The sequence below is a fragment of the Sciurus vulgaris genome (assembly GCF_902686455.1).
Source record: "Sciurus vulgaris genome assembly, chromosome: 5".
Classification (NCBI taxonomy): domain Eukaryota; kingdom Metazoa; phylum Chordata; class Mammalia; order Rodentia; family Sciuridae; genus Sciurus; species Sciurus vulgaris.
In genome coordinates this window covers 170,211,535-170,228,452 of record NC_136465.1, presented here as the reverse complement: position 1 = coordinate 170,228,452, position 16,918 = coordinate 170,211,535, and the positions used below count along the sequence as shown (strand labels likewise).

General features: G+C 56.2%; 1 protein-coding gene across 3 annotated transcripts in view; it reads left to right on the top strand.

Moving 5' to 3' along the window:
• Window positions 1–16,918, top strand: part of CACNG2 (calcium voltage-gated channel auxiliary subunit gamma 2) — a 102,654-nt gene that overhangs the window by 76,020 nt on the left and 9,716 nt on the right. For all 3 annotated transcript variants that reach the window (XM_079141668.1, XM_079141670.1, XM_079141669.1), the window contains one exon: window positions 9,433–9,516. In XM_079141668.1, the coding sequence (XP_078997794.1) occupies window positions 9,433–9,516 (84 nt within the window). The remainder of the gene's footprint in view (window positions 1–9,432; window positions 9,517–16,918) is intronic.

Sequence of the window (16,918 nt, the reverse complement as noted above, 5' to 3'; positions counted from 1 at the left end):
TCCTATCAGGGATTAATTCTGGGTTAAGACTCTCACAACCCAGTCATTTCTCCTCTGAACCTTCTTACATTGTCTCACACGTGAGCTTTTGGGGGACACCACATGTGAACCAAAACAGTGGCCATTATAAGAGATAACAAGAGATGAGAGATAATGAGTGTTGGTGGGAACAGAAGAAAGGGAACCCTGTGCATGGCTGCTGGGCACGTAGACTGGCACAGCCATTATGGAAAACATCACGGAGACCCCTGAAAAAGTTAGACACACAACTACTACAAAGCCAGCAATCCTTTGGATATCCACCCAGAGGAAATGAAATCAGCCCCTCATAGAGGTATCTGGCCACCTTCGCTGCAGCAATAGCAATGTACAGAAACAACCTGGGTGTGCATCCATGCATGGGCAATAAAGAAACTGTGGCACGCACACACACACACATACACACACACACACACACACACACTCTGGCACGACATCCAGTCTTTACAAAGGAATAACTCTGCCATCCATAATGTGGTGAGCCTGGAGAACATTGTTAAATGAAATAAGTCAGATGCAGAAAATATATATAAATATATTACATGATCTCATTAAATGTATAATCTAAAATAAAAAACAAGGTTAAATAGAGAGAGAATAAAATAGGGGTCATCATAGTGGGAGGAGACAGGGAGGGCGGATGGAAGGACCCCGAGCAGCCAATTGGTAGAAGGAAGGGGGGAAGACCTACCTGGCAACACCAGGCCTGTCGTTGGTCACAGTGTGCTGTGTGGGGGGTTTTGTTAAATAAGTCGGGCTTAGCTGCTCTTGCCACAAAGCAGAGAAACGGGTAACAGTGAGACCAGGGTAGACTTGCTTGTTCTGCTCTGGTAGCTGTTTCACTGCAGACAGACGTTTATCTTTCAACATCTTGTGGTAGACCTTAAATCTACACAACAAAATGTATTTTAAAAAATATGAAAAGACTACTTTCACCCATACAATGGTATTCATTAGGACCAGGTCTGGCTATGTAGTGAATCTTTTAACTAAAGTTAAAAAGGGCTTAATTCCCTCTCATTGCACAATGCTGGGGACCAGCAGTCCAGGACTGGTGGGACACTCTGCGTTGGTGAGACCCAGAGACCCTTGATCTTAGTCTCCCAACACACAGCAACCAAAACTCAAGGTTGGCTCAGGGTCCAAGATGGCGGCAGGAGTTCCATAGTCCATGAGCCAGAGGGAAAGCACAGTTCTCTGAAGTGGTTCCACCATCTCCACTTACATCCCACTGGTGAGAGCTGAGTCACGCAGCTGCCTCTCGATGCAAGGGAGGCTGGGAACAGAAGTCTATAGTCTGAAAAGCCATAGGTCCAGGCAAAACCTGGAAAAGAAGGAGAGAACAGGATACCAGGAAACAGGCAGCAAACTCAGTCACAGCAAGGGGCAAAAAAGAATGAGATGAGACTTACACACTCCCCACCAGGCCAGGAAATGCAGCATCCCTGGCACACTGTGCAGACATGGGCCCTCCCGCACCTCAAGTAAACGTTTGTGCTTGTCATTCCTTGCGTGACTTGACGTGTTCACTACACACCTGTGGACATGGGCCCTCCACGCATGAGGCGGCCACATCTGCAGTTGGTGGAAGGGACTAGACCATCCTCAAATTTTGGTACCCTCAGAAGACCCTGGAGCAACAATTCCCCATGAATACCGAGGAACAACCTGTATTTCTAAATGATCTATAGGCTGGTTGTACATGTTCTTAACTTTGTAAAAATGAAGTCATGCTGTGTGTATTTCTCTGCAGCTTGTTGTGTTGGCTCGCTGTTATGTTTTGGAAACTCATCTGTGTTGACAGGTGTGGCTGTATATATACCAAAAGGTGCCATCACTTTTCCGGCAATAGAAAATGTGGCTGATTCCAGTTCAATGCCGTCACCAACTTTCTAGTGTCCATCTTCTTAAGCATGTGGGCAAGGGTTTCTCTGAGACACATTTCCAAGAGAAATTGCTGAGGTGTGGCATATATCAGTAACTTGATGCTGTCAAATAACTTTTAACAAGAGAAGCACAGAAGATTCTGGTGCCCAAGGGATTCTAATGTTTGATGCGACACTCGCCTGCTTAGGAAGGTGGAAACTCTGCCCTCGTGTGTGCCCACACACACCCTGGCTCATTTATTTGTTCAATAAATTTTAGTCAGGTAGCCTTTATCATTAATTAAAAGACATGACATCAATGTCATAGTGATTTTCAGGAGAAGAGACGTACACTGCTGTAAGTGAATCCATCAATAATAAGGCAAATTCAAATTCAGAAACGCTGAAGTGTACATGTGAACATCTTGGAACCGGGAAAGTGTGGTATCTTCAGGGCACTCTCTAGAAGAAATTCTACCCGGAGGAGTTTGCAGACATGCAGCTATCTCTTACCAGGCAACAATACCAGAATGAAAGAGTATCAGAGCAGATGCCAAGTGCTGGACAGCCTGGCTGCCCAGCCCAAAGTGGGAGCCTGAAACTTATGAGAAATGCAGTGACTTCACCCCTCCCCAGACTCAGTGACCCAGAGTCTAGCTTAACATGATTCTCAAGCACTTCTTATGCTCCCTAAAATCTGAGAAGCACTGCACAGCAGCATAGAGGAGGAAAAGAGTCTTTCCAGCTGAGGGCAATCCAGAAAGGCTTCCTGAAAGAAGTTTCATTGAGCCGGGCGAGGTGGTGCACATCTGTGATCCCAGTGGCTCAGGAGGCTGAGACAGGAGGATCGTGAGTTCAAAGCCAGCCTCAGCAACTTAGTGAAGTTCTAAGCAACTCAGTGAGACCCTGTCTCTAAATAAAATACAAGATAGGGCTGGGGATGTGGCTCAGTGGTCGAGTGCCCCTGAGTTCAATCCCCAGTACAAAAAATAAATAAATAAATCAGGAGCAGATGCATTGGAACATTGCATGGGCAGATGTTCCCTGTGCCCAGCCCGAGCACGGAGGACTTCTGACAGATCAGACTGCAGAGCACAGGAAAGGACAGATTCAGGGAAGGCAGGCAGAACAGGCTCCTACCTGCTCCAACCCTACCTGGAGCTTGAGCAGTTCCTGGAACATAGTAGGCATTCAGAACTACCCACTGAAAGAAGGAAGAAAGGAGGAAGGAGGGAGGGAGGAAGGAAGGAAGGCAGGAAGGAGGGAGGAAGCAAGGAAGGGAGGGAGGAAGGAAGGAGCCAGCAAACTAATACACTGCCATGGGGCTGTGTTCCAAACATCCAAGACCAGCCGGTGGCAGCGCCGTGCTGGCGCTAGGGTTCCAGCGAGGACAGCGGGTGTGGCCCGTCCTCCCCAGATCTCGGGAATCCCTGCAGTCAGGGAGGGCCCTGCCAGGAAAGCAGAAAGCCAGGAGCAGACAAGGTATGAAACAGAGCAAGCGGCTCCCACCAAACCCTTCATTTGCTTCACTTAAAAAATTACTTAGAGGACGTCCTCCCCGTGGCTGCGCGCTCCGCGTGCCCCCTCCTGGCTCCAGAGCTGCGCTTTCAGCTTCTCTGAATGTGTGGAAAATAAACAGTGGCAGCGCAGCCCCTAATGACCAGGTTTACGAGGAGCTTATTGTATCTAAAGAAACAAGACAGCAGTTGGTGTTGTGAGATATTAATGTGCTTTTGACAAAGCTGATGAACCGCCTTTTAAGCTACTTAATACCTGCAGCCCAAATTCCCAGGCTGAATCGGGAAATTCCTGGAGGCTGAGCTCCGGCAGCCTAGGGCTGCTTGGCTTTCCTACTCTGCTGGGCCTGCAGCCCCCGGGCTTCAGGGCTGGGACCTGCGACGCACTGTCCTTCTGGGGTGGGGGATCAGCGGACAACCACAGTGGTCTCATCCCTTGGAAGATAACCCCTCCTAGTTTCCCGGTGGGCGTCCCCCACTCCCCACTTCTCCAAACTCAAAGCCCATGGCTATGGGGTCAGTGGGCAGTGAGACCGTGCTTAGCTCAGCCTGGCTGCTGTGGGATCTGTCCCCCGCCCTCCTGCAACTGTCCCCCTCCTCTATCCCCACACTGCCAGCCCTCTAAACAGGACAGAGCCTTTGGAAAATCGCCAAAACCGCCCCTCCTCACAATGTGTCGTGTTGCTGACCCTCACACGGGCTCACCTTCCATCCAGGGGTGTGCTGCTAAAGTTCAACAACCGACTCTCTTGGGCCAGGGGTAGGGTGGAGACGCCCCTTGATTTGTAGCCTTCGCAGGTCCCTATAATGTAAATACTCCCGCTGTGGCAGACTTCAAGTTAGCAATGTCGCCCAGGAAGAAACGCTACCACCTGGCCCCCTCTGCCTTCTGGCTCCCTCTCAGCCCTGCGGCCCGCTGTCTGCTCTGGGAAACCTCCAACCCCGAGACTGTTCCCTCCTGCGACCAGGGTTTCCTTGGCTGCGCGATTGATCCCTCTCCCCAGAAAGCGATGGTACCCCTCCAACTTTTTCTCATCACACCCCAACAAACGCAGGCGTGAACACACACACACACACACACACACACACACACACACACACACGTGCGCGCACGGTGCCCCAGGGCGCTCCTGCTCGGCATCCCGCGCTGCTCTGCCGGCTCTGCGGGAGGACCCCGCAACACCCACGCACTCGCAGACCCGGATGTGCCCGGTGCTCCTGACGCTCCATCTCCTCTGTCCCAACACGCCTGCCTCCCGAGGCGGCTCTGTCTCCCCGCAGAGAGGCGAGCTCCATGAGGACACGGCAGGGGGCCGTTTTCCCTCTGTGGCCTCAGCAGGTTGCACAGAGTGTGGCATACAGTTGGTGCCACATAAACGTTAGTGGGACTGTACTCTGAAGGCTTTGCACATCCCGCTGTGTGGCGCGTGAGCCCTTGCACCCAGCCTCGGGCGCCACTGGGACCCGTCTCTTCGTCGCCTTGCCTCAGTTTACCCCCGCCACTCACCACCAGCCGCCTGTCCCTGGGGGCTGTGCTCATCCCCTAGCTGGCCCACTCTCCCAACTCCATGCCCTGGAGCCCTCTGGAATTTGTGTCCCAAGGTCAGCAGAAGTCCCCCTATCCCAGCCTCCCCTCCTTTTGCTGGAATGTAGTCCCGGCCCTGCCCCAGGACGCCCCCACCCCTGCGGCCTCTCCCACCGGCCTCTTGCTGCCCTTCCGCGGCCGCCTCCTCGCGCCCCACCCGCTCCGCCCCAGCTGCCTGTTCCTTCATTCACTCTCCGCGGCTCCCCCGGCGCCCCCCATTCTCTGCACTCCAGCGCTGGCTCGCTGCCTGTCTCCTGCAAGGCTCCGTGGCCATCCTTGGAGATCCCACAGCGGGCGGGCAGGGGACAAGTTAGAAAATACCGCACTCTGCAGACCAAATGCCTGTTCCTCCCACAGGGAAGCTGGGCAAGCATCTGGTGTGGCTCCCGTGTCACATCGTGGCCAGACAGGGCCGTCATTTAGCTGGTACAGCCTCATCATCAAAAGACTACACCAATAATTTCTAAAAACCAACTGATGATTTGGGGCTTATTAGAATAATTTGATGAATCATCTGCACTTCAACTTCTTAACTGGGTAGGCAGATTCCTAATCTACACTTGCTGTATGGAGAGTAAGAGGGAAGTCTTAGTCTCGGCTTTAGATTAATTGGCATGACCTTTCTGGTTGCCAGGTACTCTAAATACCATCCCTGCCACCACCTGAGCCTGGCTCGTGGTTTTGCCCTTGACCTTGGCATTACCAATGGCCACAACACCCCCTCAATCTGTCTTTCCTGTCCTGCTCTCAGAACATTAGCTTTCCCCCTGAGACCGACTCTGACGAGTCCTCAGCCCCCACCTACCTGGGACTCCCGATGTAGGGACACCCCTCCCTGGCTGTCCAGCACCCACGTGCCCCCAGGTCCTGTCTCCCGCTGCCCAGCTTAGAGGCTGCTGTCCATCTCAGAACCACTCCCTGCCCTCCCGTCTTGGCCTCACCTCCCAAAAGCCCCCACCCTGTGAAAGGCAGCTCTTGGCTACACTGGAGATGCACCCCAAAAGGGCTGCAGGAGACGCCAGATCTCAGAAGGAACCTCAAGCCGCCAACACACCCGCATCAAGTCACGCTGGCCCCTTCCCTCTCCTGCTTCCCTTCCTCCTTCCTCGGACCTTCTCCAGCCCTTCCTCCCGCTCCTCACTCTCACTACATGAGGGAAGGGTAAGTCAGCGCCAGCGGCCATCATGTGTGCCCCAGGGCTGCCTGCCCTCCCCCACACCATCCTCCACCCTGGCTCTCTGCAGGTCACCCTCCTTCCCCCTCTACTGGAACCTTCCCATGAACATCACAATGCCTTCCCGACACAGAGAAGCCAGCACCAGCCAACGAGCAGTGGATAACCCCCAACACAGTACAGGAGGCAGGAGGGAGGTTAGGAATGGAAGACAGCAAAGGATGTGGAGCAGCCCAGAGGGGAAGGCCGGCATGTATAAAGGTCCTGTGGTAGGAGGGAGTGTGGCTGGAGAAGGCCAAGATGCAAGAGAGGGACGAGGTGGTTGGGAGGCGAGGCCAGAGTTAGAGGGACAGCAGCCAGCTAAAGGTGCTAGAGATGAGGAGATTTTCACTAAAGACCCTGGGAGGCTGCAGCATTTTAAGCTGGAGATGGCACGATCAGATTTGCATTTTCAAATTGTGATACACGGGGAGGAGTCATCAAGGGCAGTGGCTGTGCCGTCCCCTGGAGACGGAGACGGGTTTGAGGGGGGGTACCGAGACCCTAAAACAGGCAGGATGTTGTGACGGGTGGAAGCGGCATGGGGGGAGATGGCGGGGTGAAGACAGGGCTCACACTGGCACTTGATGAGCTCGGAGGACCCATGGAGGGCACGATGGTGAGTTGGGGCTCAGGAAAGAAAGGAGGTTTCTAACACCCACAGGAGGCCTGGCAGTGGCAGCCAGCCTTCCAGGTACAGGCCGAGGTGAGACGTGGCTGCTCGCGACTTCCACAGCCTCTCCCCGCGCACCCCCTGGACCCCTCTGTGCCCGGAGCCAGGGGTCCAGGCATGAGTGGGGGGTGCTGGGCCGGGGGAGCAGCCAGGATGCATGGGAGCAGGGTGGGCGCCACCCACCAGGAGGAGCCGGGGCCCTGGAGAGAGGCGGCGGGCGCCACCTTCCAGCCCTCGGATCCCGAGCTCTGTGCCCCGTTTGCTGGGCGCCTGGGGGCACGTCAGTGGTGCTCTTGCGTCCTGTGCGACTCCGCGCTGGTGCTGACGAGAGATTTGTCAGACTGAATCGAAAGAAAATGAAAGTGCTTTGCAAAGTGCTTTCCAACTATGCAGCTTTGTGATCGGGAATTTTTTATCCCTTAACAGCTGGCAGGAAGACTTCCCTCCTAGAGGAGGGCAGCAGGGGCCATGGCAAGAAGGGAGGAGGAGCCGGGGTGGTGGCCGCCTGCCCGCACCCCAGATGCCAAGGGCAGAGGGGTGCAGCAGGCCGGGAGCAGGTGTGCAGGAGGATGGACCGCCCCAAGTGCGGTTCCAAGAGACTGGTCCCTGGGGTCCTTTCAGACCCCACGAGGCTTCAGTAGAGTGACTGCAAGTCCCAGCATGCTCTGGGGAACTGTTTCTTCTTGAAGTCAGAAAAGATGGTGAATTTGGTACAGGGACAGCCCACGTGTGAATGGGGTCCCAGGGGTCTTCTCTGCGACATGTGGCACATACTAAGAACTAGAAATTCCTCAAAGGCGGCTCCTCCCGTCTGAAGCGCGAGCGTGCCTGCACACCATGTTTAAAGTGCAGGCCGAATGTCCCCTACCAAGACACTCGGCACCAGAGTGATTTGGATTTCAGACCCCTTCAGATTTGGGAATATTTGCATTTGCATAATGAGATCCCTTGGGGACAGGACCTGGGGCCTGGTGTCTGCACCACACACACAGAACCTGAAGGTCACTGTGTACGTGCAATGTCTCCCACAGCCAGTGCTTTGGCCTTGATCCCTCACAGGAGGTCAGGTGTGGAGTTTCCACTCAGGCTGTCACGTGGGTACTCAGGAAGTTTTGGCTTTTGGAGTATTTGGGATTTTGGATTTTTGGATTAGGAACATTCACACTGTATGGAGACTATCTACTCGTCCAGATACTAATGTCTTAAAATTCCTTTGAAAACGAGATCCATGGCACACAGGAAAACCTACACCCACCTAGTCAGACATGAAATCTCAAGGACACTAAGAAAGTGAACTGCTAATGGGTTCTGAGGACTGTGCTAATTAGGGAGACTGGCTCCTGTCACAGGAGACCCTCGTCAGTGGCTGAGCAGTTAGGATTTGTTACTCTCTCATGGTGTCCCCAGGGACAGACTAAACGCCCCAGGCGCTGTTCTGAGCCCCATGTGCACCCTCGGGCCAGAAGACAGCCAGGTCACGGAAGCTGGGCGGGACCAGGCAGTGGGACCACAGAGCTTGCACCTGGCCCTGGCCGTCCACCCCAGCAGGGTCCATTCTTTTCTCATTCAGAGGACATTAACAGGCATTAGTGGCCCCTGCTGATGCTGAGAGACCACATGCATGCAGCAGACCAAAGCCCCTGCTGTCCTGAGGCTGAAACTCTGGTGATTATAAATTGGATTCTAGTCATTGATTTGTATGAAGGTTGCTTCCATGGTTTGCTGATTCACTCAGTGAACCCTGATGAGGCCCCGCTGGGGCCTCTCCTTGGAGATTGGCCTGGGCAGGTTCTCAAGTGCTCAGCAATCACGGTGGAAATATTTGGAGTTGAAAGACCTTAGTTTGGACCCTGATTGTAGCTTTTCCTAGCCACAAGTACTTATTCAGATCAGGTAGCCTCCCTGTGCCTCTGTCTCTTCCTCTGTAAAATGGGGTGGTAGTATCCCTCTTCACAGGCCGATGGTGGAGCCATGAGCTGTGGTTTAGAAGGTGAGGGAGAGCCCAGCCCCCTGTGGGGCCTCAGCCCCTGGGACACCTTAGAGCTGCTGGGGCCCAAGGAGAATGTCACATGATTACAGATGGGAGTGTGCTCGCAGATCCTGTGAAGGGCCATGGGAATGTCGGGAATGTCGTCCGCTGCATTCTGGGCTCAGCCTTTGGAGAGCCGTCTGCGGCTTTGTCACATGCAGGCCGACTCCCCGCCGAGCTGGGACACCGAGTCAGGCCACAAAGCATCCAGCAGTCCCCAGCCCAGAATCAAGCCCCCGCCCCTGCCAAGCTTCAGCTAATCCTCAGAAGCCGCATGCTTGCAGGGACCAGGGACGCAAGGCAGAGTTTTGAAGTCTTAGCTTCAGATCTTCTCCGCTGTGCGGCGGGTGGGTGTTTTGATCCACCAGGCAGATGTCCAAAAAGACAAAGCAGTACTTTCCTCTGGGGCGAGGGGGAGGCTGGGGTGAGCTTCAGAAGACAGAGAAGTCGGGGAGGGGCAGGAGGAGCCGCACGCTCCACGTCTCACGCGATCCTTCGCCTTGTTTTGCAGGGAACTTCAAAGGCCTGTGCAAGCAGATCGATCACTTCCCGGAGGACGCAGATTACGAAGCTGACACAGCAGAATATTTCCTCCGTGAGTCACACAATTTTTTAATCTCCCTCCAGGTGGTGGGTCCTGCGCTTTGAGCCTTCAGAAAGCCAAAGCCCAGGCCTCTCTAGAGGCCTGCTGACACCCGAAAGCAAAAAGTGATCTGCACCTGGCTCCTGTCCTCCTTTTAGGAGGGCAGAATTTCACACATGCTGTTCCCTGTGCCTACGATACCCTTCTTTGTCGGGCAAACTCCTACTCAAACTCCAGGTCTCAATGAAATATCACTCTCTCCAGGAAGTTCCTCTGGCTCTTCCCCAGGGGTTCCCAGAGCAAGCGCTTTAGCATGCTGGAAGGCCCTTTAAGTGAGTCACAATCCCCCAGCTCCCCTGGAAGAGGGACCTCCCTTCTTCACAGTCCCAGCCTATCACATGGCACACATTAAGAATTCAGTAAATATTTCTTGCATAGCTGAATACAGAAACCAGACAGTGCCAGATTGGAATTTCTACAAAATGAGAGAGAAAGAGATTTTTTTTTCTTCCCCCGCAAGTCAAATCAAAGTTAAATCCTGATGTAACAGCTGTGATCTTAAATCCACCTGAGACATATTATCAAGAGAAAGCATTTTGAGGCCCCAAGGGGCCTCCACAGCTTCAAGCATCAGCTAAAACTAACAAGGCTGCCGGCTCCCTGAGAAAGGGATTTCCCGGAGAGGAGCTGAGAGTCCTTGAGGCCTGGGACAGCAGAGCTGGCAGCTCTCACACCAGCTCTGAGCTTTGGTGTCCTCCCTGGAGGACGCGCCTCTGCCTCCCAGCCTCTCCTCCTCCCCTCCCCCACAGCAGAGCGGTGCCCGTCACCCTTGGATCACTTTTATGAAAAATGTAGGAGGCATTTTATTCTATGGATCACCCGTCTCTTTTAATAATTACTCCTTGCATCAGGCCCGGCTCACAGGTCAGCCTGGAATCAGGTTTCATTGGAGAGCTCTCCCAGACAGCCAGGAAGCTGGGGAGAGTGGGGAAGGGAACACCCTGCGATTCATCATGGATTTTATTTAAGAGGGAAAAAATAACCTCACACCACACTGGCCACTTCCTCTCCTGAATTCCCCTCAAGACAGTGTTCTTAAATGGAAGTCCCCAAAGGGCCATTTGGTTGTCGTTACCTGTTACATATCTGGAGCTCTCGCCAAGCCTGATCTGAGCACAGGAAGCCGGTGGTGCAGTAATCGTGGATTGAGCACCTGCTGTATGCCAGACCAGTGCTCAGTGATGGGGAGACTGAGGTGGACAAAAAAAGACAGCCCCTGTCCCCAGGAAGAGCAGAGCCAACAGGGAGGATCCTCAGAGACAGCTCAACCAGGAGGCAGAGCCCAGCAGAGACGAGCCTGGTGTCCAGGTGGACCAGGGCCAGAGCCACACTGCGAGGCCCAGCCTCACCTGGTGGAGCACAGTAACCTGTGACACTGTCTACCAGGATGCACCTTGGGGCAGGATATCTGTCCCCTTCATTGCCGCCCTTAGAACCAACTCTGGAATCTAGTAGGTGCTCAATAAATGCTTTTTTGTTAAAAGAAAAAGAAAGATACAGGATCCTTCCTGGCCATTCCTGCCAGCTCCGTGCCTCAGGTTCCTTAGGGTTCAGGAGAGCAGAGCTTCGAGTTTGGTTCAGCTGGGTGTCTGCACACAAGGCTCACTCTCACTAGCTACGCAGGATCCCCAAATCTGATTAGACTCAACCCAACAAGACTTCTCGAGTATTTATGATGGGGGTCAGCACACTTTCTATAAAGGACCATATAGCGAATATGTTTGACTTTTCAAGTCACAGTCTCCGTCGATTATTCAACTCTGCAAAAGCAGCCACAGGCCACACAGAAGCAAATGAGTATGGTGTGTTCCAGCGACTTTATTTACAAAGATAGGCAGCAATCTGCAGTTGACAGTTTGCTCCCCTGATATGCTGGTGCTGGACCCGACAACAAGATTTTTATTGGTGGGTGGGGAGGTGCCAGGGATTGAACCCAGGGGCACTTAACCACTGAACCCTACCCCCAGTCCTTTTAATTTTCCATTTTGAGACAGGGCCAAGCTGCTTAGTGTCTTCCCTAAATTGCTAAGGCTGGCTTTGAACTTGCAATCCTCCTGCCTCAGCCTCACCCGGTCACTGGGATTGCAGGCGTCCACCACCGCACCCGCGGCAACAATGATTTTTTAAAACTGAAAGACACTCATTCCTACCATCCTCCAAAGCTCTAACCAGATGGGCAAAAGAAGCTGGAAGACAAGCATGGTTTTCCCGGGAGACTCCTGGCCCGCCCCTGTCCCCACCCGCACATTTGGAAGCCCCACTGTGGGCCTCCCCTGCGAGTGACTCCCTCCCACACCTGGCTGCAGCTTTGCTGGCTCACGCTCATCACCCACTAAGACTCTGAGCTTCTGGGAGGCAGAGTTCTGCCCAATCCGATTACTGCCCACCAAGCACCCAGCACAGAGCCCAGCAGGGAACTGAGGCCCGATAAAGCACTTGGCTGAGCAAGGAAGTAACTGCTTGGATGAATGAGTAAGTCAAGGTCAAATGCCACACAAACAAGGCGGGTAACAGGGGCTTCCAGGAGAAGAAAGCTGAGGGCCCAGCAGTTAAGCAGAGGGCTCCCAAGGTGGGTGGGGCTTGGCCCAAGAAGGTAGGTGGGGCTGATCCTGGAGGTGGGCGGGGCCGGTGGGCGGGGCCAAGTCAGCCTGTGGTCAGGTGTGTCAAATCCAGTCACACGGTCCACCTGCCCAGTGGGATGCCATGACAGGCAGCCACTGCCCCTGGGGACAGGCCTTCTGGAAACAGATCCATGGACCTAATTATGCTTCACACAGGGATTGGAGAGAGCCTTCCCCCTACCCTCCTGGAAGAGGTCATTCTAAAAGGGCTCCCTAAGAAGATGGCACCAGAGCTGAGATTAGACCCCAAAAGGATCGCTCATTCATTCACCCTCTCATGAGGTGCTCGGCAAGTAGTCACCATGTGCTGACACCATTGTCAGGGTGAACCCCCTGAACCGTCCGGGGTCAGAGAGGAGGTGGGCTGGCCAGAGCATAGCCCAGGCCCTCTGGCTGGGGAAGAAGTCAGTGTGGTGGGGCTGACGACGCAGCGTGGCCGCCATGGAGGAGGGGTGATAAAAGCGACCGAGCCGCAGGGAGGCTGGGGGGCAGCTGGTGGTCCAAGTGAGAGGCAAAGGCGGCATGGACCAGGCAGGGCTGGCCAGGGCAATGGTGAGGCCTGGCAGAGCTGGCAGGAGCAGGGGTGGCCGGCGGTCAGGGTGCGTCATAGGCAAGGAACTGCTGGCAGAGGGCAGTGCTTTGCGTTCCAGGGGACAGTAGAGGACTGTGAGGACAGGGGCCAGGAAGGCAGGGACCCAGGACAGTGGGGAGGATTTCAACCGAGAGGCCCTGTCCTCCCGCAGCTCTGCCTCTGACCGAGGGCAGCAGGCTGAGAGGGTGGGCTCAGAAAGGCGGATGGAGCTCCTGCCGCAAGCTCGGGGCGCAGGCTCAAGGGTGACCTGCCCCCAGTGCCCGGGGGCCATCACCCTCTGAAATGGCCCCAGGCCTGAGGTGTGCAGGCATGGGCATGAGGCCTCGCCAAACACGCCGTGGCTCCTAGAACCCCACTAAGAGTCTTGTCGTCGGCGCCTCGGGCCCAGCTTCCTGGTGCTGGAGAGGGAGGGGGGTCCGAGGAGAGCCACGGTCAACTTCGAGCTAGGCGCAGCTGCTGGCACCTTCGCTTCTCTGAGCCTGGACTCCCTGGCTGGAAAAACGGACATCGCCCCAGATGCCTCATGGTGAGAGAGAGAAGGTCAGGGCCGGGCACGGGGCCTGCGTGCCCGCTCCCCCCACCCTGCCCACTGCGTCTGGCCTCAGCTCTGAAAGTCCACAGGAAGCAGAATGTGGTTTCAAAAACAAAATTTCGAGTTTCCCGGGAATTCCCAGGCATCTGTTCATCCATCCGTCCGCCACATGCTCAGTGAGCCCGGACCCTGCACCAGGCACTGTTCTGGAGGCTGGGAATGGAGGAGCCACGAAGCAGATCAAGTGCACGCTCAACGGGAGGGGACAGAAAACATAAAACCGCCGCAGGTGGCACTGGATGCTCTGGTGGAGTGAAGCAGGGCAGGCAGGTGGGGGACAGCCGGGAGATTCCTCAGAAGACGTGCTCCCAAAAGTGCCCAATTCCCCGGCTGTGCACAAAGTTGTGGGGTTCAGGAAGGGGGAGCAGCCATAGCCCACCTTCTGCCTCCCAGAGAGCAGGGCCCAATCCATGCAGAGCATCTGTGGGGAGCCGGCCCGTCTCCCACGTTCCCCTAACATCTCCTGCATTATTTCTTCCCGGAAAGCAGGGGAGTGACGTGCCGGGGCCCCTGTTGCTGGTGGCCAGGGTGTTCCTAAGCCCAAGACCAGCTCATGATTAAAAACAGCACAAAAGGAATGGACCAGGCTGGCCAGGCCAGGACTACAGACCCAGGGCCTTGAACTTCTGATGAAATCGGGGGGTCTGCACTAGCACATTCCCTGTGACGTGGCCTCCGGGGTGCCAGGCCCCCTTCTGGGGGCTGAGGATATGGTCACAGACAAAACAAAGGCCCGTCCTCGCGACATGTCAGCCTACAAAGAACGAAAGGCCCAAGTTAATCGGACAACATGTTAAACTTCGAGAAGGGCAGAGTTCAGAGAGGGAGGGGGGTGGAGGGCGCCTGAGCCAAGATCCAAAGGCCGTGGGGAGTGAGCCAGGTGGATTCGGGGGCAGAACGTTCCAGGCAGAAGGAACAACGGGTGCAAAGCTCCAGGGGTGGACGCAGGCCTGAAATAGTGGAGGGACAGGACGGAGGCCCCAGGACGAGAATGAAGTGAGGAAGTGCTTCCAGGTGAAGGAGGAGGAAGAGCCAAGCCGAGAGGAAGCGCTTCCAGGTGAAAGAAGAGGAAGAGCCAAGCCGAGGGGCCCTGGGCCTGCAGGCAGCGTCCAGGGATCAGGGGTCCCGAGGACGGACACCATCGCATTTGAACAGGACACTGGTTGCTGCGTCCAGAAGAGGCCGGAGTAGGATAGAGGTGGAAGCAGGTGGCGATAAGCCTGACCCGAGACACTGCAAGTGTGGACCTGGGGGCAGCAGCACAGATGGCAGCGGGCCGGGTGCTGGGAACGCCACTGGGACCCTGTGTGGGCCTCTGGGGGCGGGGGGGGGGAGTCAGGAGGACTCCAGGGGCGGTGGCCCCTGGGTGCGGCCGGTGGAGACTGGAGCCACGGGCAGGCCACCTCGAGCCAGAGCTGACCAGGGACATCCGGGGAGGCATCAGGGTTCGGTGCAGGCCTGAGGTCTGGGGCTCATGGGGAGGTCCTGGCCGGAGAGCCAGGCTTACGCGTTGTCAGCACGTGGGTGACATTTAAAGCCAGAGACGTGACGGGCTGCCAAGGAAGTGGCGCAGGGAGAACAGAGGAAGCTGCACGCTGAGCCCCAGGACGCCAAGGCTTAGAGGCCAGGAAGATGGGAGGCCCCAGAGATGGAGAGCAGGCAGGCCTACCAGTGAGGTGCCTGATGACCTGCCCTCCTCGGCCCCCAGGGCACCACTGGACGGGAGTCGAGTGGAGCTCCCAGGGTGGCGAGGAAAGGGGCTCGCTTGCTGGAGGGCCTGGAAGGAAGCCGCCAGCTAGTACCTGACGGAGGAGCGGATGAGTGAGCTCCCTCCCTGTCCCCTGAGCGAGGAGTCCCACGTAGGGTGGTCTGCTGGGGAGAGCAGCCACAGGATCCCCGGTCGCCTGGGTCCCTGACACTGAGCCCAACCAAGGTGTAGCTGGTGTGGGTCTCCATCTGCTGCGGCTCTCCCACTAAGGGACAGCAACACACCACTGTCCCGCAAGGGGCTGTGTCCATCAGGGCCCCTGCCCTCCCTCACTCACCAAGGATTAAGAAACAAACACGGTGAAGACCGGAGGCGGGGGACCCAGGTGTGCCTTCACGTCGTGTCTCTGCGAGTCCGTGCCGTGTCGTGCCTCCTGTCCCTGCCTGCCGTGCGTCTGTCCGTCCGAGCCGTTGTCGCGTCTGGGCCTGTGCACACGGGTTCCCTTATGCCGTGTGTGGCTTTTGCCAGGAGAAGCGAGTCGCTATTTCTTAACTGTCCTAATGTGATTTGGAGTGAGGGAAGAAGGCTCAGAGGAATTTGGTTCCTTTCCACAGCCGTGTATTAAGTACCTACTGCATGCTAGACCCGAGGAGCCACTGCCTGTGGCCATTTGCGTTGGGCAGCTTTCCATCTCTGTGACAAAATGCCTGAGAAAATCAACCCAGAGGAGGAAAGATTTATTTTGGCTCATGGTGTAAGAGGTTCGCTCCGTGGGGGCCTGGCCCCATCACCGTGGGCTCAGGGTGAGGCAGGATCCTGGCGGGATCCTGTGGGAGAGGAAAGCTGTCCTCAGGGCACTGGGCAGCCGGGGAGGGCAGGGATAAGTACACGCCTCCAGGGCACCTGCCCAGCACCCCTCTGCCCTCCAGGCTCCGCCTCCCAATGTCGTCACCAACCAGAGACCAGACTGAACACACCAGCCCTCGGGGACTCTCCAGACCCAACCCATGCACAGCGCACAGGGGCAGCATGGGCTCGACCCCCACCCCCACTCAGCACCTGGAGGGCTGGGTGTGGGGCTGCACCCTGCCCAGGAGGGGACCAGTGTCCACAGACCACATACCCTAGAGCCACAGCCCAGGCTCCGCCTGCAGGTCACACGCTCAGGTCAAGTGAGCAGAAGGCAGAGGGAGGGAGGACCCGGGCACAGCCTCTCCCCCGCCACCCCAGGCACCCCAGAGACACCCCTTCCCAGGGACTCAGACCACCTGAGAACAGGAACAGGCAACCAACGCAACGGGCATTCCCTAGAAGCCACCAGAGACACCTGTGAGGGACAGAGGAAGCAGCGTGGCAGCTGCTGTCTGCCAGGGGGGTCCTGGGGGTGAACCTACGAGCCCGGCCACAGTTGGGGGCAGGAGGACACGGTGGCACGCTTGGCACACGCCGCAGGGATTCAAATCCAGCCCTGCCACCTCCTAGTTAAGGGGCCCAGCCTCCGTGTCCTGACAGGGGGTGACTATCACTGGCGTCCTCCAGGTCACGAGGACGGAGCGAGGTGGAGGGAAAGAGCTCCTCAGAGCACGGGGCACGCCAGCTCTCGGTGCCTCAGCCATTGTCGCTGCCTGGCGCTGCGCGTTAATGCAGCAAGGAGCCCGCGGGGCAGAGAGCGGCGGGAGGCACCAGGCTGGGGCGGCAGGTCCTCATGGCCTCTGAGCAGACCTGACAGGCCAAGGGGGCAGAGGGTGGCGCAGGGGCTGTGCAGGACACGCAGGCAGGGGTCTGAGCTGGGATGTCTCAGGAGGAGGAGCAGCAGGGTCACTAACAGCCAGAGGAAAGTG